The 20,566-nt window shown below is 38.8% G+C and overlaps 1 protein-coding gene across 1 annotated transcript; it reads right to left on the bottom strand.

Annotated features, from left to right (window-relative positions):
* Nucleotides 1-9,699: 9,699 nt before the first annotated feature.
* PNN (pinin, desmosome associated protein) lies at nucleotides 9,700-17,486 on the bottom strand. The gene is made up of 9 exons (XM_068990941.1): nucleotides 17,364-17,486; nucleotides 16,638-16,709; nucleotides 16,191-16,259; nucleotides 15,324-15,396; nucleotides 15,113-15,207; nucleotides 14,872-14,947; nucleotides 13,729-13,884; nucleotides 13,514-13,652; nucleotides 9,700-12,771 (listed from the first exon to the last, which is right to left on the bottom strand). Exons 1-9 carry the CDS (start codon nucleotides 17,474-17,476, stop codon nucleotides 11,399-11,401), a joined length of 2,166 nt encoding a protein of 721 aa, XP_068847042.1. The 5' UTR covers nucleotides 17,477-17,486; the 3' UTR covers nucleotides 9,700-11,398.
* Nucleotides 17,487-20,566: the final 3,080 nt, after the last annotated feature.

Here is a 20,566-nt window from a genome sequence, read left to right as displayed (position 1 = left end):
ATTCCCTTTCCCTTCTCCAGAAGTTTGATTACCAAAGATGTAAAGCAAAAAAAAAAAGAAGAAAGAAAGAAAAAGGCACATTGAATGCATTATAGTATGTCAGAAACAAGGCTCTAAAGTGGAAACTAACTTGGCATATATAATCAAGAAGCATAAAGGCAGGTGGAGAGTGGTCAGAGATGAAGTAGGAGACACAGGTCCCATTGTGTAGGGACTTCTGACTTTGGAAATGAATGAGCTTTGTTCTAAGTGCAGAGGGATGTCATAGGAAGTTTTAAGGAAGAGACTGACAATATTTGTGTTTATATATAACTTCACATTTTTGCTTTACTAACGCCTACTTATTGTTCAAGTATCTTAAGTTAAATCACTTAATGAATACATCACTCAACTTTTTATTGAGTGAATAAACGAATACATTCCTGAATGAATACACAAACTGATTTCTTTTCAAGGGCAAGGTTTGTCATGCCCCATTACTAAATGAAACTGTATCTTCAGCTGTGAGGCTCAACTGCTTCTTTCTCTCATTTCAAAAAAAGTCAAGTGATCCTTTTGATTAAATTTGCATTGTTGAATGTGTGTTACAAAAAGCTATAATCCACCTACACTGTAATCAGGGGATTGAGATTAACTTTATATTAGATCTGTATTTCTAATATTCTCAGACAAGGTGTGAGAATGATACTGGAACAAAGCCAATATATTGTCAAAATGCTCATAGTCTTATCAATAAACATATTACCACGCTTGAGCAGATTTTGTTTTATATAACCTGTTGACAGAAAATTATCTCCGTAATTATTTTAAAAGAAATAATATTTTCAAGTGACAAAGGTGTATTTTTTCTTCTTCAGGATCAACAATTCAGAGACATTGGAGGGCTTTTGCTCTAGGACTGCTTTCTGGGCCTACGCCAGAGAACTGCCTCATAAGAAAGTTCATGTTGGTGTATCAGCCATTCATATAAAAGTCAAGACCTGTCTTACACAGGATTACACTCTACAGAGTACTGTAAACTAGATCCAACATATTTACTTTCACTCAAGCCCCATAGCAGTCGTGCTGAGAATTCATGTCACCTCCACCCATTCTTTAGGACTCCATTACAGCAAAATTGGCACCTAGAGCAACATACATGTTTCAAAATTTAGTGATAATAAAAAATTCTTTTCTCCAAAACTTCAACTCGAAGCATGTGAAGGGTGAAATATCAGCCAAAGAGCCTTTTCTGCCTGTCTGCTTTCCTCACATTTGTAGAACACTTTTTTTCCCTGTATTGTAGAGCATAAAAATATTTAAATGGTACACGTTAAAAGACTTAATATCTCCATCCCCAGTATTAGATCCTAATTTTTCATTCTCAATAGGAAAATCATGTCGGGCTACAGTAATCAAGCAATACTTCAAACACAAATAATTAGAAATCTTAAATTACAAAGTATTGCTTCTCATAGACCTGCACATAAAATTCAGACTATTATAAATTCACAGTAATAGAGAGCTACTTAAAAGCTTGGAAATTTTTGCTTTCAAACCTTACAAACTATGTATGGGCTTCTAAAAATATGCCATGTTAAATGAGTCACGTTGTGGCAAACACCCTTATAGATGTATCTCCACGGCTAGCTTTTCAGATGTTGCTGAATATCTTTATGAAAATTCTGGAGATGAGTAATGTGGGAGTTGGTAGTGCATTTTCAACTGATTTCTTCCGATTCCTGTTCTATTGCTATCATGATTAACTTCTTTTTCAGAGTGTCATACTATTTAAGCCAAAATGGAAGGTCTATATTTTGGGCAGATGACTATTCAGTGCACTGAATGATGGAGCATCCTACCAGATACTGTTAAATCTGGGAAATGATCAGAATTTGAAGTACAGTTTCTACTGAATACCATATACTGCTTTCATACCATGGTAAAGTAAAAAAAATCATAAAATCAAAAAATCATTAAGTTGAACCTAGTAAGTCAAGGACTGCCTATATAGACATATGTGGTATGTGTCTTGGTATGTGGATTAGTTTTTGAAATTTGTGTCAATGGGATCACATAATATGTATTCCTCCCTGATTTCTTTCACTCAATATTGCAGTTGTAGGAGGTATCATGTTGATGATGTAGCTGTGGTTCATTTATTTGAATTGCTGAACAGCATTCCATCATATGATTATGCCACAATTTATTCATCTCGTTGAGGGAATTTGGATTTTTACAGATTGGGCCATCTATAAACAAGGCTGCTAAAGATATTATGTACATATCTTGGTGAAGACTGCATACTTTCCTATTGGATTTACCAGTTCAGCTCAGTCGCTCAGTCATGTCTGACTCTTTACAACCCCATGGACTGCAGCTGCAGCAGACCAGGCTTCCCTGTCCATCACCAACTCCTGGAGCTTGCTCAAACTCATGTTCATCGAGTTGATGATGCCATCCAACCATCTCATTCTCTGTCGTCCCCTTCTCCTCCTGCCTTCAATCTTTCCCAGCATCAGGGTCTTTTGCAATGAGTCTGTTCTTCGCATCGGGTGGCCAAAGTATTGGAGGAGTTTCAGCGTCAGCATCAGTCCTTCCAAAGAATATTCAGGGTTGATTTCCTTTAGGATTGACTGGTTTGATCTCCCTGCAGTCCAAGGGACTGTCTATATCCAGTTCTAACAGTTGCTTCTTGACCTGCATACAGATTTCTCAGGAGGCAGCTCAGGTGGTCTGGTATTCCCATCCCTTGAAGAATTTTCCACAGTTTGTGATCCACACAGTCAAAGCCTTTGGCATAGTCAATAAAGCAGAAGTAGATGTTATTCTGGAATTCTCTTGCTTTTTCTATGATCCAACAGATGTTGGAAATTTGATCTCTGGTTCCTTTGTCTTTCTAAATCCAGCTTGAACATCTGGAAGTTCATGGTTCACACACTGTTGAAGCCTGGCTTGGAGAATTTTGAGCATTACTTTGCTAGCATGTGAGATGAGTGCAATTGAGCAGTAGTTTGAACATTCTTTGGTACTGCCTTTCTTTGGGACTGGAATGAAAACTGACCTTTTCCAGGCCTGTGGCCACTGCTGAGTTTTCCAAATTCGCTGGCATATTGAGTGCAGCACTTTAATATCATCTTTTAGGATTTGAAGTAGCTCAATAGGAATTCCATCATCTCCACTAGCTTTGTTCATAGTGATGCTTCCTAAGGCCCGCTTAACTTCGCATTCCAGGATGTCTGGCTCTATGTGAGTGATCACACCATCGTGGTTATCTAGCTCAGGAAGATCTTTTTTGTATAGTTCTTCTGTGTAAACTCACCACCTGTTCTTAGTATCTTCTGCTTCTGTCCTTTATTGCGCCCATCTTTGCATGAAATATTCCCTTGGTATCTCTAATTTTCTTGAAGAGATCTCTAGTCTTTCCCATTCTACTGCTTTCCTCTATTTCTTTGCAGTGATCGCTGAGGAAGGTTTTCTTCTCTCTCCTTGCTATTCTTTGGAACTCTGCATTCAAATGGGTATATCTTTCCTTTTCTCCTTTGCCTTTAGTTTCTCTTTTCTCAGCTATTTGTAAGGCCTCCTCATACAACCATTTTGCCTTTTTGCATTTCTTTCTCTTGGGGATGGTCTTGATCACTGCCTACTGTACAGTGTCATGAACCTCTGTCCATGAATCTTCAGGTACTCTATCAGACCTAATCCCTGGAATCTATTTGTCACTTCCACTGTATAATCATAAGGGATTTGATTTAGGTCATATCTAAATGGTTTAGTGGTTTTCCCTGCTTTCTTCAATTTGTTTGAATTTGGCAACAAGGAGTTCATGATCTGAGCCACAGTCAGCTCCCAGTCTTTTTTTTTATTGGATTTATACCTACCCAGTGATAAAATTGCTTGGATATAGGATCTGCAGAGAAATGTACTTCAGCAGATATTTTGTTTTCTAAAGTGGTTATATAACTTACTTTTTCACCAGCATTTCTATGAGAGTTCTCTTTACTCCATACCTTACCAGTACATGGCATTGTCACTCCTGTTTTTTTAGCTATTGTGGTGACCATCTACTTCTGGACTTTATTTCATTGGTCTATTTGACAATACTTGCACCAATATCACAGTCTTAATTACTTTAGTTTATAAAAAGTCTTGATATCTGGTAGATATCCAGATATCCTTCTTCAAGGATTAGGTTCTTTATCTTTTCTATTTTCATATACATTTTAGGGACCCCTGTCAATCCTCACACACCCCACCTCTCCCTTCCCCACACACTTGTGGAACCTATACTAGAATAATATTGAATTGATAGATCAACTTGATGGAAATTAACATTTTTATAAGAATCTTAATGATTGAATCTGGTACATTCTTTTACTTAATTCTTCTAAAATTTCTCTCAGTAATCTTTTAGTTTTCTGTGTTTTCAATTTTTTTTCCTGTCCAATCTTCCTACCATCTATTTTTCCTTCTTGCCTTATTGCACTAGAATTGTCCATTCAGTAAAACGTTGAATAAAGGTGAAGACAGTGAATATCCTTTTTTGTTCTTAATCTCAAGGATAAAGTGCTGAATATTTTACCACTGTGTATCAGTTTTAACCATTGCTGGATTTGACTTTCTTATAGTTTAAGGTTTTACATTTATGTTTGAGAGTGAATTGCACTGTAATTTTCCCTTTTGTCTAATATCCGTGTGTCATACTGCTATCAGTGTTATACAGGCCTCACAAAATGAGCTAAGAAGTGTTTCCTCTTCTTCTCTGGAAGGGTTTGTGCAAAACTGATAGAATTCACTGATGAAATAACTGGGGCCTGGAATTTTTTCCTCTGTTGTTTCCCTCTCCCCTCAGAGGCAAGGTCTGGATTACCTTCAGAGGAGCAAAAATAAGGCCATCATTTGACTTCAACAGAAACAATGAATACAGAAGGCAATAAAACAAGGTGTTCAAAATACAGAAAGAAAATACCTACCAACCTAGACTTCCATGCGGAGCAAAGATATCCTGCAAAAATGTAGATGAAATAAAAGAATTTTAGGATAAATAAAAACAGAGACTATATCACCAGAAGACCTGCATTGAAGGATATACTAAAGAATGTTCTTCAGGCAGAAGGAAAATGATCCCAGATCAAAGCTTGAAGGTGCAGGAAGGTATAAAAAGCAATGGAAGGTGTAAATGAATATGAAAGTAAGAATCTATAACAATGTGTTATGAGGCTTAAAACATATACAGACAAACTATGTGAAAAAACTAGCACAATGTTCTAAGGGTACTGCTTCATGCATAGATACACATTGTAAATTCAAGGACTCTACCACTTGAAAAAGTTCAAGTATTAGTTGCTCAGTTGTGTCCGACTCTGCAACCCATGGACTGTAGCCTGCCAGGCTCCTCTGTTCATGGTATTCTCTAGGCAAGAATATTCTGGGTAGCTATTCCATTCTCCAGGGGACCTTCCTGACCCAGGGATCGAACCCAGGTCTCCTGCACTGCAGATGGATTCCTTACCTTTGAGTCACCAGGGAAACCCTTAAAAAACTTTAAAAGAATGTATCAAGTTAATAGAGCAGGAAAATAAAATATTAGTAATTACTCATTCAGTTCAAAAGAAGTCAAGAAATATAAAAAAACAGAATAGGAAACAAAAATAATTGATTATTAAAATGGTAAGATTTACACCTAAATATGTCAATAATTAAAGTTAGGCAGACTATTCCAAATAAAAGACAAAAGCTATCATATTGGTTTTTAGAAATATCTTGCTTATAAAACACATCTTTAATACAAGAATTACAGAAACCCTGAAAGTAAAATGTGGAAAAGAAATTAAGCCAACACTATCCCAAAGAAAGCTGCAGTAGCCATCAGAGTAGACTTTAAGAAAAAAAATATTGTTAGAGATAAACACATTTGAAAATTCTAAAAGGGTCAATTCACAAAGATGATGAAGCTATTTTAAAATTTATATGCACTAAAACAGCCTCAAAAATACATAAAAACGAAAGGAGAAAGACAAATCCATGAACTTACTGGCAAGTTATAACACACCTCTTGGTAACTAAGTCAATAAAGAAATAAGGATATAAAAGATTTAAGCAACACACCAATAAAAAGAATCTAATTGACATAAACTGCAAATAGCTACAGAATCACCATTTTGTTCAAGGCCACATAATAGTTTTCAACTAAACATATGCAAGGTCTAACCTAATAGTAATTCTCAACAAAATTTAATGCATTGAAATTACATAGAATAAGCTCTTTAATGACAGAATTAAACTATAAATCAATAATAAAAAGATACTAGAAAATTCCCATACATTTGGATTTGTATTTGGTTTTGAAAAGTTTTACAATGCTTAAGTGCTTTTTACTTATTCCACTTGAGGTTCAAGACTATGGCCTTATTGTGTTTCCTCAGTTGTGGAAGATCCTCAGCCACTATTCATTGACCGTCTCTGATCTATTACTAAATTTAGCTACTGAACTCTTGATTTCAAAGTGTTTCTCAGTTCTAGAATTTCCATTTAGCTCTTTTTTAAAACTAATTTTCCATTCTGTTAAATTCTCCATCCTCCCTTAGTTCCTTGTATATATTAAGCAGTTAAAAGTCCAGGACTGATTACACCATTATCAGGATTCCCTTTGACCCTGTCACCTTTGTGTCTGTTGTCTTTTGACCAGGTCTTTATCTCTTTTTACTCCTGGTTATATTTGATCATGTACAAAAAATTGCACAAAAAGTTGAAACACTGGTGATGCCATCTTCATACAAACCAACTTTGCTCCTCTGAATCTCAGATAACAATCCAGTAAGGTTCATTCAGTCCCTTTGAAAACTGGTCAATTAATACTTCTGGTTCAACCTATTCCTAGAGTATGTATTAACTTGGGGTTCCAATTCAAACCCTGGCACGTGGGTGGCTTAAGAGCGCTCCCTTTTTTGGTGACTATTGAACTCAAGGTTTTGTCTGTTTGGCACCTGATTCTGTACATGTTTTCAGCTTCTTGGTAGCCTCTTCCAGAATAGGTCCTGGGGGGAAGTAACCCCAAACACCAAGCACCTCTTTGTTTTTCTTCCTTTCTCAGATTTTGGCCCTATAATTCTTTAGTACCTTAGTGGTTCTCTGAAGGCTTCAGATGTTAATATCTATACTTCTCTCTACATAGACATACACATACCTATGTCTATGTATCAATCACAGATTTTCTAGTTCTCAGTAGCCCCAATGTAACCTTAACTGGAAATGATACATTTCTTTTCCATCATGCTCTTACCCCATCACTCTCCTGAAAAATTTATTCAAATAGTTTAATTTTTGCTGTACAGCAAAATGACTCAGTTACATACTTTTTATATTCTTTTCTATCACAGGATATTGAATATAGTTTCACTGTGCTATATATATAGTAGGGCCTGTTTTATTAAACTGTCCTTCTGAAGTTCACTAGTAGTGACCTGTTGCTCAATTCAAGGGTTCTTACTCTTCATTAACCTATTTGCATCACTTGGCACATTATACTACTTCCTGCTGCAAAGGCTTCCTTCCCTGACCTTCAAAAATGCCACTCCACTCTACTTCCCTGTTTTTCTGGTTTCTCCTTAGCTCCCCATTCTCTTAAAAGCTGAAACGCCCAGGACTCTCATTACAACTATTCTTCTATTCTTACCCTTGGTGATCTTACCATGGATACACTCAGAACTCTCAAATTTTTATTTCCAGTAAAGAATCCCCCGAATCAACTTTCAGTTCCAGTAAAATGTCTTGCTTCTTTTACTGCATATTGTCACTTGGATATGCAATAGGAATCTCAAACTAAGTTCCTGACCCACTCACCTTCACTATCCTCAAACCTGTTTATTCATCTGCTCTTTCCCATTTCAGTTAACAGCAATTCAGTTCAGGTAAAGTCTTTAATCACCCCTGACTTCTCACAACATACAGTTCACTTGAAAGGACTATCTTAAAAATATATCCAGAACCTGGTACAACTTCTACTGCTACCACCCCCAAGTCACTACATCGTGCCTAATTAGAGTAGCTCCTTAACCATTTGTCACTGGCCTTGGTTCCATTTAGTCTTTACTTAGCACAGTAGCCAGAGTAATTCTATTAAATCGTATCATTTAACCTCTTTGTTCAAATGACATGCCATAAATAAAAGCTAAAGAACTTACGCCAGAAATGTCTCCTTGGGTCCAGCTACAATGGCTGGTACATTTCAAACAGTTCACTGTTTCAAAGAAGCATATTTTAATGTGATAGGAGAGGCAACATAAACTGGAAAGAAAAAGATCAAATCACACAAACATTAATTACCCATCATAATTTATTCATGATATTGCCTATAATAAACAAGGTCATATCCAAGGTATCTGAATTACAGCAATGGGATTTAAAAAATCACTCATGGAGTCTGAATCCTAACAGGACATATACAATATATCAAAGTACAATATAACGACATAATACTAAGTATTACGGAAAAAAATAAAGAAAAGAGGATAGTAAGGGTGTTATAAACTTAAATAAGGTCCTGAAATGGCAATGGAAGTATTATGCTAGGTGAGACAGAGTAGTGTTTTAAGAGATTTCCAGCTACCTCTGGTTTGCCAAACTGCAATCCTCCCCATTGATTTCTTACACAAGCCAAGTCCAAACATGTAGACAGGCAACAGGTTTGCTGGGCTAAGTGCTTTAATGGCACTATCTCAAGGGAAACTGATTTCACTTTTATTCAAGGATTTAAAAAAATGATCTAAAAAACTCATGTTAAGAAATGGAACCCCCAAATATGCTGCTAAGTTGCTTCAGTCGTGTTCAACTCTGTGCGACACCATAGATGGCAGCCTACCAGGCTCCTCTGTCCCTGGGATTCTCCAGGCAAAAACACTGGAGTGGGTTGCCATTTCCTTCTCCAATGCATGGAAGTGAAGTCTCTCAGTCATGTCCGACTCCAAGCAACCCCATGGACTGCAGGCTACCAGGCTCCTCTGTCCATGGGATTTGCCAGGCAAGAGTACTGGAGTGGGGTGCCATTGCCTTCTCCACCCAAACATGCTAGCGACTTGCTATTCTGAGGGCACTGGCCTACATTACTATCCCATGTAATCATCTGTCAATTCAGTAGCCTATGAACTCACTCAATTGGTGCATTAGTGCTTGGCCCTAATGACTAGACTATAGATGTGTATAATTACCAGAGTTCTAGATAGTGCAAGGACAAGCCCTAGGCTGGATACAGCTTATCGAAGACGATACATATTATTTTCTAATTTCCGTGGCCATACCTAACCTCGGACTCTTAGAGCAAAGCGTTTTCTTAATGGCCTCTTAGAGGTCTCTAATTAAGAGATCCAAACTAATTGCAATCCTTGGTCAGTAAATGTACCCCTTTTAAGCTTCTACATTTCCCCATAAAAATAATTTCTAATTTCTAATAGGATTCCTGTATGTCTTTTTCCCCTAAGAAACTGTCACTACTTTTACTCTCTAACATTTCTTGTATCTTTGTAAGGAACCAATTACACAATTCTCTGAACATAAATTCCTTAAAATATCATTTACAAGGATAAAGCAAAACCCAATTTTAAAAATGAAACTTCCTAATTTATAAATGCATACCACTAAAAAGCTAACAAAGTTATTAGAACTTTCTTTATATACGTCATCAGTACAGCTTAACCAAAATAAAATTGTTCTGCATATTCCAAAGATCTTTTCCTTTTTTCTCCTCATGCATTATAATCCCAAAATAATCTTCTGTATAAGCACCATGACAACAGTTCAAATTTTCTGGATAAAAATGAGTGAACATTTAATTTGTACAAGATCTTAATACATGTTAAGTATTTTAGATTCATCGAACAAGGATGCTTTAAGAAAAGAATCAGGTTGTCCTATGGTTATCCCTTTTAAGTGTTTACCAACCTTCTCCCCATAATGGCACACAAGAAAATAAAGCTTATACTGCATGCTGAAAAGCATTACAATTCCTAGGTAAAAGTGACTCTTGGTAGAAACAAGTGGCCCAGGGATGCAGGTTATCTAGCTTTGCAGCTTGAGATCTACACGTTTACTATTTAATAACTGCTCCAAGAAAGGATTTTTTAAAGAGATCTTTCTTTTACCACGTTAACATTTATATAATGCTGTGAATGTGTTGACATTTTAACTCTTACCGTTTTCTTGTCAAGAGAAGGCATAATGAATATTAAAAATTAAGCCTAAAGCTACAGTCACAACAAAAAATTATGAACTCAAAAAAAGACCATCTGCAATTTAAGTGCCCTCTTGTATAAAGCATCAAAAAGTTAATACAAGTACTAGTCTTAAGCAGCCACACAAGTCTAAGCCACATTTATTTGCACATGTATAGTAATGGGCAACAGATACTCCAAATTCATACAAATTTATAAAACAACAAATAATCATTTGGTACCACTTGCGTGTTATCTTGCTTACAGATTCAAGTGTAGATGAAGTTCCTTCATTTTGTAAACTTTCACACAAATACTTAAACAAAAATTCTTGAAAACACATATTGGCATGTTTCAGATAGGGCCAACACAAAAGTTAGGACAAGACCACAAACTTAAAATCCAAATTTAGAAAATACTTTTCTACCTCCTTCCCGTAGAAAGTAATTATTTTCTTTAACAGATGTATATGCTGTATCACAGAAGTAACCATGGAGACAAAAGATGCTCCCATAATCATAAAGAAAATGCCAGCCATACTGTTTTATCTACCAAATATATGGTTTAAATATGAGAAAACAGGAAAAATGGGGCAATGCTTAGATCAAAATAACAAGGGAGATTAGAAAAATGTGCTAAGTGATTTTGAAGGAGAACAATCTATGTTCCCATCAAAGCTGGAAAGATCTGACTTTGACAACTCAAAGGCAAATAAAAGTGATGAAACCTTCAAAAACATTCTAATCACCTTTAGTATCTAGTGATAAAAGCTGAAATTGTTATCAAGAGGGTATTTATTATACAAGCGTCAACAAGGACATCCCAAAGCTAATGAAACAAATGTACATTTATTTCTACAAAAGCAATGTATGATACAGAAGGGAACAGACTTAAAGATTTACCTATTAAAATATACAGATTCTTACTGAAGAGTATAGGATATTTAAAAAAGATGACAAGGGATGTTAATCTTTTTTTATTATTATTGTTTTTACATATTTTGGAACCTCACATAATTTTGATAAATAACTCTTACAAAATTATGCAAAAGTACAAGAATGTCTGGTAAACAAACAGTCTGTATTTTCCAAAAAATTTTTTACAACATGCAATTTCTTAAGGCAGCATTCTCCTTACAAGGAAAGGTAATCCTTTTAACTCATCAAGAAATCTTCTGCTGCAAAGAATAGGCTAAGCAAGCCTGGCTTCTTCCATTAACGCCTCTTGTCTTTCCTGTCTGATTTTCGGTCTCTTTCACTTCTTGAAGATCTTTTGCCTGATCGACTACTCTCTGACATAGACCTCTTTCTGTCAGACCGGGAATTCTTATCCTTCGATCCTTTTGCATCTCTACCACTACCTCCTTTTGAAGACTTGTGACTTCTCTCTAGTCCTGCAGCATCCCTCCGCTTCCGATCCACGCTCCTCCTGTGCTTTCTATCTCGGTTATGCCCCCGGCCCCGACTCCGACTTCTACTCTCACTACTGCTAGTCGTGCTGCTGCTACTGTCTCGACTGCTGCTGCCACTTGTACTGGAGCTGCTGCTGGAACTACTTCGACTACTGCTACTGCCACTGCTGGAACTGCTTCCACTGCTGCTACTGGTTGAACTGCTACTAGAGCTGCTACTGCTACTGCTTCGACTTCTGCTCTTGCTTGTTTTATTTCTAGCTCGACCTCTACTTCTGCTCCTCGTTTTAGTTTTGTTCTTGCTCTCTGAATGTACCATCAGCACTGGCTCTGTCACCTCAGTGAGTTTTACAGATTCTACAAGAAACTCCTTCCTCTCAGGTGGTAAATGCCCTTGCTCCTGAATAACCTGAGGTGGTGGCTGTGAAACAGCTAACGGCAAAGTCTCAGGCTGAGAGAGAGGCTGGGGCTGGAGTACTTGTTGGGGCTGAGACTGGGACTGGGATTGAGATTGGGGCTGGGGCTGAGGCAGGGACTGAGGTTGAGCCATAGGCTCAGGTTGGGGCTCAGATTCTTTTTCTTCTTTTTCCTCAGGCTCATTTTCCATTTCTAGAGTACTAACATTCTCTTTTGCAGGAGAAACAGATTTACATTCTTTATCTGGCTCAACTTCAAATTCCATTTCTGGCTCCAATTCTTTGCTAGTTTCATTTTCTGAAGGTTCTATGCTTTCAACTTGATTGATTTCCATTACCTCCTGCTCAGCAATTACATTTTTGACACTCTCAACCATCTCTAGCACATCCGTAACTTCTTCAGGCTGACTATCCTGCTGCTTCTCACTTTCCCTTACCTCAGTTTCCTCCTCCATCTTTACTTCCATTTCCTGTTTTTGTTCCTCCTCCTCCTGTTCCTTCTCTGCATCACTATGAACTATACCAATTTCCTTTTCCTCGTCCTCTCCTGCTTCCTCTATTTCTACATCATTGTGCTGATTACCTGTCTCCTCCAACTCTTCCTCTCGCTGAGCCACCTTACCCTCTTCTTGTTCCGACTTCTGTTCTTCATTACGCACCACCACCTGATGCTCTTTTTCCTTCATTGATTGTCTTCTAGGCCTAGCCTCCATTTTATTTATTTGTTCTGCAAATTCGATGCGTCTACCTTCAAATAAAGCTAAAGAATAAAAATTTACATGTGTAAAACTTACTAAGATTTAAAAAATTCAAAGTCACAATTTGACATCTGATCACAAAATGTCATTGGAGTTTTATCTAAATGTCTTTTTTGTAGAGATAACAAGACTGATTATGTCAAGTAAGTAATTCCAAACCTATATGACAAAAGCACACTGGAAACCTAAACACTTTAAGAATCAGTAACAGACAAAACTACACATTATCTAACTGATGGAAAAACCAGGACAATCTTGCTATTTTACTGCAGTCTAAATGAAAAAGAACAAAACTTCTTTTAAACAATCAGTTTCACAGTATCATATCATGAATTAATTTTTCTGATCCCAGAGAGACAAGTGAGCTAATCACAATCTTAGTAGTATCTACCCTTTCATGTATATACTTCCTCTATAGACTACATCAATCTTCACCTTTTTCTTGATTCATCAGCATTTGAACCTGGCTACTAAGAATATCAAGCAAAAAAAGAAGTCAGTTCACACAAATGCTTTAGAAACAAACGTGCGTTAAGCACCACCTAATATGTTAAGTTTCCTGTATCTAACATCTGTCAAGAAACAAATGATCCTGTACTCTAAACACATCAGCACCTTAAGAATATCGTTCTAAAACATTAACGAATTCCAACTGCTACATGAAAGAAATAAATATGTATGTATGTATGAGTCTGTTACCTTACCCATTAAGGAAATTTCAAGGGACCTCTTCTTTACACTTACCATTCATTTTCCTCTGAGACTCCTCTATTAATTTTTGGGTAGCAGGACACATTCTTCCAGGAATATAGAACAAATGGGGCTTTGTTTTAGTTCTGATATATTTAATTATCTTGGCATTATGCTCATTCCATTCTTCTTGCTAAAGAAAAGGTAAAAGGTTAGTGCTTTTGTCAACATGAAGGATTACCAATCTTAGAATTCCAAAATATACTCACCAGCTGCGCAAGCTCAACCTTCTGTTCCAAAAGCCGCAGTTCTGTCTGTTTAGCACGTCTCTCTTCAAACAGTTCTCTCCTCTCATTTTCAACCTGTTTTCTTTCTTCTTCTGCCTGCACTTCAAGTTTTTGTTCAATTTCCTGGCGTCTCTTTTGCTAAGAATAAACAATAACCTTTAAAAGCTTATTATGCACCCTGATGTGAAACACTGCAACTTTACTGATGCCTGCAAACAGGTGTCACACCTGTAATTCAGGACACCAGCTAATTCAAACTTGGCATCTGAAGCAGACTGCAGTTTCCTTTTCAGGAAATGGGGACTGAAGCCTTTTCATGTAAAAATTTTAAAGCTACTAGCTGTATTATCAGTTACTATTCCATTCCAACACAATATATGAAATAACCTAAAAGTTCACCTGAAGGAGAAGAGTACTGTCTTTATAGGTTATTTTCAGGTACTCTTTCCAAAGCAAAAAATTGGAGACAAGTGATATCCTAGAACAGACAACTAGTTCACTCTCTGAAATAACTTATATTAACTTCCTATAACTGAATTGCTATCTCCCTTCTCCTCTGAGAAGCAGTAACTTGGTATTCAACTCCAAGGACACAATTTTGTAGCTTTAGTAAAATAAAAACTTTAGCAAATAGGACAAATAAACTCTGGAGAGCAAGGAATATAATTTATGCTTCTGCTTCTAGAGTACCTGAGTATGTTCTAGAAATTATAATTACTTAATAAATTACAATGATTAACAAGTTCAACTTGCTGTTTGAAAGAAAGTACTGTAAGGCCTGAAGACATGGAGAGACTTGCCCAAGACCTGAAAATGAGATTGCTATAGAGCTGAAATCTGAATCCAGGTTCTCCTGAGTCAAATTAGGCTCACTGAACAACAAAGAAAAGTTCACTAAGTTACTTAACAGCACCTCAGAAAGAACCAGTTAATAACTTGAGAAAGTTTTAAGTTTTTCCTTAGCTTCATTTTAGGCTGGCAATTAAATCTTTTTCCCTCCTTAGGAATTATCAGTTCACTTTGTGAATTTTGTAATTAAATCTTAAGCTTTTTAAAAACATTTAACACATAATCAACTACTTTGACACGTTAATAAAGGAAGCAAAAGAAAAACTGCATAAATACCCTTTCGGTAGCAACAGTGGACTCTTGTTTAAATTTTTGAAGGGTGCCCATCAACAAGCCAAATATTCGCCGATTCCTAAAGAAAAGAAAAACAAAATCCAGTTTCAAAACATTCTACTTCATTTAAACCTGCCATGTCCTAAAAGAAGCACAGTATAGACACCTGAACAATTCCTAAAATTTTCTTAAAATTGCATTATTTAACAAGAGTTGTTTTCCTCCAGAAAGATACTTAAGATACCTTTGCTTTCCCTTTTCATCCATATTTTGATCCTGGATAAGGTCTCTCCGTGTGCGCTCTTTGGAGGTAGCTACAACTGAAGACTGCAAAGCTGGCTGCAGGAGAAAAGAAATCTCAGTAATTTAACTAACATACAGGTAGCACTCTACTAAATGTAGTAAGGTGAAAATACTATATTCACCCTCTATGAAGTTCTTTTAATTTCAATTACCTTCTTAACATCATCGTCCTCTGGGTCGCTTTCTTGGCGTGATTCTCGTCGAGTCCGACGCTCCCCTCCCAGCCTGACATAGGAAAGGGAATTTTAAAAGGCCAATTCAAACTTTCATCTCCTATAGCTCTCAACCCGGGAGAAGGCAATGGCAGCCCACTCCAGTACTCCTGCATGGAAAATCCCATGGGCGAGGAGCCTGGTAGGCTGCAGTCTACGGGGTCGCTAAGAATTAAACACAACTAAGCGGCTTCATTTCCACTTTTGCGTTGGAGAAGGAAATGGCAACCCACTCCAGTGTTCCTGCCTGGAGAATCTCAGAGACGGGGGAACCTGATGGGCTGCCGTCTATGGGGCTGCAGAGTCAGACACGACTGAAGTGACTTAGCAGCAGCAGCAGCTCTCAACCCAGTTAAGCTTCTGTAGTGTAAGACAGGAAAGTAACACAGACAGACAATCTCCTCCATCTTATCTTTCTCCTGACCTTTACTGTGCTTTCTTTTTTCAGTTCTACCAGTTTACTGCTACCAACCCATCTCCCTCCAATCTCTATCATGCATGCATGCTCAGTCATGTAACCCCATGGACTGCAGCCTGCCAGGCTCCTCTGTCCATGGACTTTTCCAGGCAAGAATACTGGAGTGGGTTGCCATTTCCTTCTCCATGTGCTAAGATTTCTGTTACTGCCATGAAGAACTGAGTTTTGAGGGATACTGGCTGTCTCAGTTCAGTCAAATACCAAGTGAAAAGACTCAGAGTAAGTGATATACTACTCAATCCTAATACAACTCAATTCAACAATATTAAATATTTATATTCTACCTCATAAAATAAAGTATGCTTCCAGAATCTTGTCCTCCAACATACCTACTGACTGCCCCTTCAAGGTCTCTCTGTTTGGCTGGGGGTCCTCCTCCACTATCTGAGAATCCACGCCTGCAATAAAAATGTCCAACATAAAGCATATGAAAATTAAGAAAAATGTTTATTTCTATTTAAGAAGATAATTTAGTTGCTGTTATTAAAAACTCCTCTTCCAAATAAAGTAACCTCAAATGGACATTTACTTCAAGATGGATGTTCTTATAGCATTTCTTTTAGATCTATGAGAATATATTAAGTTTGCACATAACTGATATAGTTACTGTATTCTTCAATCTCAAGCTGTAAATGTAAATTAACTATACAGAGAAGTACAGCTAATCACAGCTTCAAATCAAACTTTTCTTAACATTGGCTCTAGCAAGAAATTTGTTTAAACCGATTCATTAATTTAGTACAGTACCAGTAGATTAAATTTTAAGGAAATCTTACCTCAGCAATAAACTACCACGTCCTCTACCTCCACCAGGACCAGAAAGGGCGAGCAATCTGGCTTGGATGGGCCTACAAAATAATTTACAAATCAGTCCAACAATCGTTTCTAACAGCACCAAACACTTCAACGGGTGCAGTCCACCATCAAGAGAAAATAAACAGAAAAGTTTTAAGATGACGGTTTCAAACCCGAAACACGGCAAGAAGTACTTTACTAACTTCCTCGTTTTCCCAAGACCAGTTTCACAAAATTGTATTTATCTTAACACCACTACACGTTAACAGGCCTGAGTCAGCTTCAAATTTCACCAACCCAAAGAAACTCGCACGTGGGCAAGAGCCGGAGGGTGAGGCAGCGGACCGCGTCCCCGGAAGGTCCCAGGGCCAGCCCTGAATCGGGTGGCCCGCGAAGGAGGAAGGCTTTGTGCTGCAGTTCCGGGCCTGCGGGGCCGAGGGCGGGAATCGGCAGTCCCGGCCTTCCCACAGGACCAGAGACCATCCCGGCGCCCCCAGGCTCCGCTCTCCTTCCTCACGCACCCAAGACCCAAGACTTAACGCTGAAAGCCTTGGAAATTCCCACCTCACCGAGGACAGGGTCCCACGGCTGCCCGCGAACAGGCCTCGATGTTCCAGTCTTCTCAGGGCTGACCGCCCTCCCCGCCCCCAATTCACCCCGGCTTCACGGCCGCCTCTGGTAGCCAGCATTTCCCATCCACTCCTTACCTCACGTCATTCGGATCCCGCCCGGTGAGCTTGCGAATATTCTCATCCACATTCTTTAGGCTCTCTTTGGCCTTTTCTAGCTGCTCCTGCAAAGTTCTCACTGCGACCGCCATCTTCTCCCTGCAGCAGGCTTCGAGACTGCTCTATAGGCCGCGCCTGCTTGTGTCGCGCCGCAAGACGCCAGAAGACTGACAGCTGGGTTCAGCCAATGGCAAAAGGAGTTGTATTTCGGCCTCAACCACTCAGCAACCGGAAGGGGGAGAAACTGCCGGCCTTTGTGACTCTGGGCCAATGAAAAGTGAGGCAGGGGTCTCCTCCTTCCCCAATTAGCTGCGGGTGGCTGGGCTCCGCTTCTAGCACAGAGCTGGGGCGGGTTTGAGTACCTGGGTCCTCGGAGACGTGGGTTCGCGGCCCAGCTCTTCTGGTGAGGAGAGCGGGGTCTTCCTGGCCCTTTTAACCTGTAGAGAACGTGCCTCTTATCATTTTACCACCTGATATCCTCAGAGTAGGGTTCAGGCGAGTCTATTTCCCCGTCTTTCCCCAGTAAATGATTTGATTAGGGAAGGGTGCGGCCATTCCGTTGGTGCGCATGCTCAGAGAGTCGGTGGGCGGGGCGCAGACTTCTCTTGATTGGGTTAAACCTTAAAAGAGCGGAGGGAAGAGAGTGAAAGAAGTCATTCCTCCTAATAGCTAACAGTTATTTTGTACTCTGTGAAACACTTTACGTACATTATCCCCCACAAGCCAAAGGCCTGAATAAGCTTGTTATTCAGGCTTGTTATTACTGATAAGGAAATTGAGTCTGGAGATAATGTAACTGTCCTAAATCACGCCGGTCCAGAATCATTCTATGATCAGACCAGTGCCAGACTGTACTACAAAAATAATGATCAGATCATGTGCAGGGCTGTACTTAAAAAAAAAAAAAAAAAAGCGACGATAACGGGTATTAGTCTCTACAGCTAGGCTGCAGCTGGTTGGTTTAAAATGGGTTCTGAGGAACAATGTTAGGGATAATCTTTGTGTTCTCATCCTTCACTCGTTAGCCAGGCATCCTTGCACTAAGCTTAGCGGGCCAGCAGTATTTAATCCGAGTTACTATTAGATTCATATAACAATCCTTAAAATTCTTGATCTGTTAACTTGGACTCTGGAAAAATCCTGGAACCAGATAGCTGTGGTTTCTGCTTCCACGAAGTTTGTACGCTTCTCAGGGAGCAAAGATGCTTCTTGTACTTATGCATTCGACAGATATTTATGAAATGCCTACTATGTGCCATGCACTTGGATAGTCAGTGTACAGTACAGATATCTGCCCACAAGGAGTTTGGCGATGGGAAAAATGAGGAGACAGATAAAAGCATAAGTAAATTATAAAACGTGGTAGAAATGGGTTAAGTGCTATACAAAAAAAGAAAACTGTAAAGCTGGGTAAAAAGGATGTGTGTGTGCTCAGTCATGCCTTTGCAACTCTATGGCCTATAGCCTCAGGCCCCTCTGTCCATGGGACTCTCCAGGCAAGAATACTGGAGTGGATTGCTGGTCCCTCCTCCAGGGAGTCTTCCTGATCCAGGGATCTCCCGCAGGAGGATCTCCTGGCAGGCAGGTTCTTTACCACTAGCACCACCTGGGAAGCCAAGAAGGATGAGTCTTGATAAATAACTAAATGATTCTGGGACTTCTTTGGTGGTGCAGTGGTTAAGACTCCTAAACTTCCACTTCAGGGGGCTCAGGTTTGATCCCTGGTTGGAGAACTAAACTGCTTGCAGCTGTGGTATGGAAAAAAAACCAAATTACATGGTTCTGATTGTGAGCAATCACTGCAGATGGTGACTGCAGCCATGAAATTAAGACTCCTTGGAAGAAAAGTTATGCCCAACCTAGACAGCATATTAAAAAGCAGAGACACTACTATCCCAACAAAGGTCCATCTAGTGAAAGCTACGGTTTTTCCAGTGGTCATGTATGGATGTGAGAGTTGGACTATAAAGAAAGCTGAGCCTCAAAGAATTGATGCTTTTGAACTGTGGTGTTGGAGAAGACTCTTGAGAGTCCCTTGGACTGCAAGGAGATCCAACTAGTCCATCCTAAAGGAAATCAGTCCTGAATATTCATTGGAAGGACGGATGCTGAAACTCCAATACTGTGGCCACCTGATGTAAAGAACTGACTCATTTGCAAAGACCCTGATGCTGGGAAAGATTGAAGGCAGAAGAGATGGTTGGATGGCTTCACCAACTCAGTGGACATGAGTTTGAGTAAACTCCTTGAGTTGGTGATGCACAGGGAGGCCTGGCATGCTGCAGTCCATGGGGTCGCAAAGAGTCGAACACGACTGAGTGACTGAACTGAACTGATTGTGAGCATGCTTAGTCTCATTGATCCTTATCACAATACTGTGTAGTAGGTAGTACTTGGAATGTTAGTGTGGTAATAGTGCCACGAAGTGTAACAGTGTTTCCATGGGAAGATGCTTTTAGAGTCAGCCAAAAAGGTAGGATCTAGTCCTACTTCCTTAGAATCTATTACTATCATCCTGGGGAAATTGAAGTCTCATTTACGGGGGTTAATCAGTAGAATGCCACGTCCAACATTTAGTAATGCTCAATAAGTATTAGTTTCCCCTCTAGTCTCCAGAGTATCCGAAGACACCGTTATTGTGGTTTGAGACATTGACCTTAGTAAGACACCAATTTTTTGCCTAATCTTTGACCTTGCTGGTGGTGATGAGGGAGAATACAATTGGACATAAAGGACCTGATTTCACAAACGGGAAATTTTAGTGCTGGAAAAATCAAGATTAAGATTACAAAACACTCTTCAAAATTAGTCCTTTTTGAAAGGGTTTGTTGAAACATATGCTTGTTTTTGTGGTGGTTGAAAAAACTGAAACGTTAGAAGGGACATGTTTAAAAACAAACCCACCTCAATTCCAATTATGGTACATGGTCTTAAATTTTATGAAAGGATATGAAGAGTTGAAAGGTTAACAATTTGAGAAACTCAGCATTACTTTTGAGGGAAGCAATGAATTCATTGGGCAAAAAATCTTCTCTGTAAGTTACTAAGAAAAGAACTAATCATAGGCGCAGCGACACGTTTAAGCCAAAGTTTGCTAACTTTGAAATGTGGATATGATCTAACATTTGTATTTGCACGTGTGCAGCAGTTGTCCCACATCCACCATAGATTCTTATATGAAC

The sequence above is a fragment of the Capricornis sumatraensis genome, chromosome 19 (assembly GCF_032405125.1).
Source record: "Capricornis sumatraensis isolate serow.1 chromosome 19, serow.2, whole genome shotgun sequence".
NCBI classification, from domain to species: domain Eukaryota; kingdom Metazoa; phylum Chordata; class Mammalia; order Artiodactyla; family Bovidae; genus Capricornis; species Capricornis sumatraensis.
Note: the sequence above shows the minus strand (reverse complement) of the source record. Positions and strands in the feature narration are given on the sequence as shown.

Bases quoted from the DNA above. Each gene is read 5' to 3' on its own strand.
- PNN (XM_068990941.1), bottom strand. From the start codon at position 17,476: ATGGCGGTCGCAGTGAGAACTTTGCAGGAGCAGCTAGAAAAGGCCAAA. The intron at 13,885-14,871 runs GTATTTATGCAG...GTTTATTCTTAG, and splicing joins CCACTGTTGCTACCGAAAGG to CAAAAGAGACGCCAGGAAAT. The intron at 13,653-13,728 runs GTGAGTATATTT...CCTTTTCTTTAG, and splicing joins AGGTTGAGCTTGCGCAGCTG to CAAGAAGAATGGAATGAGCA.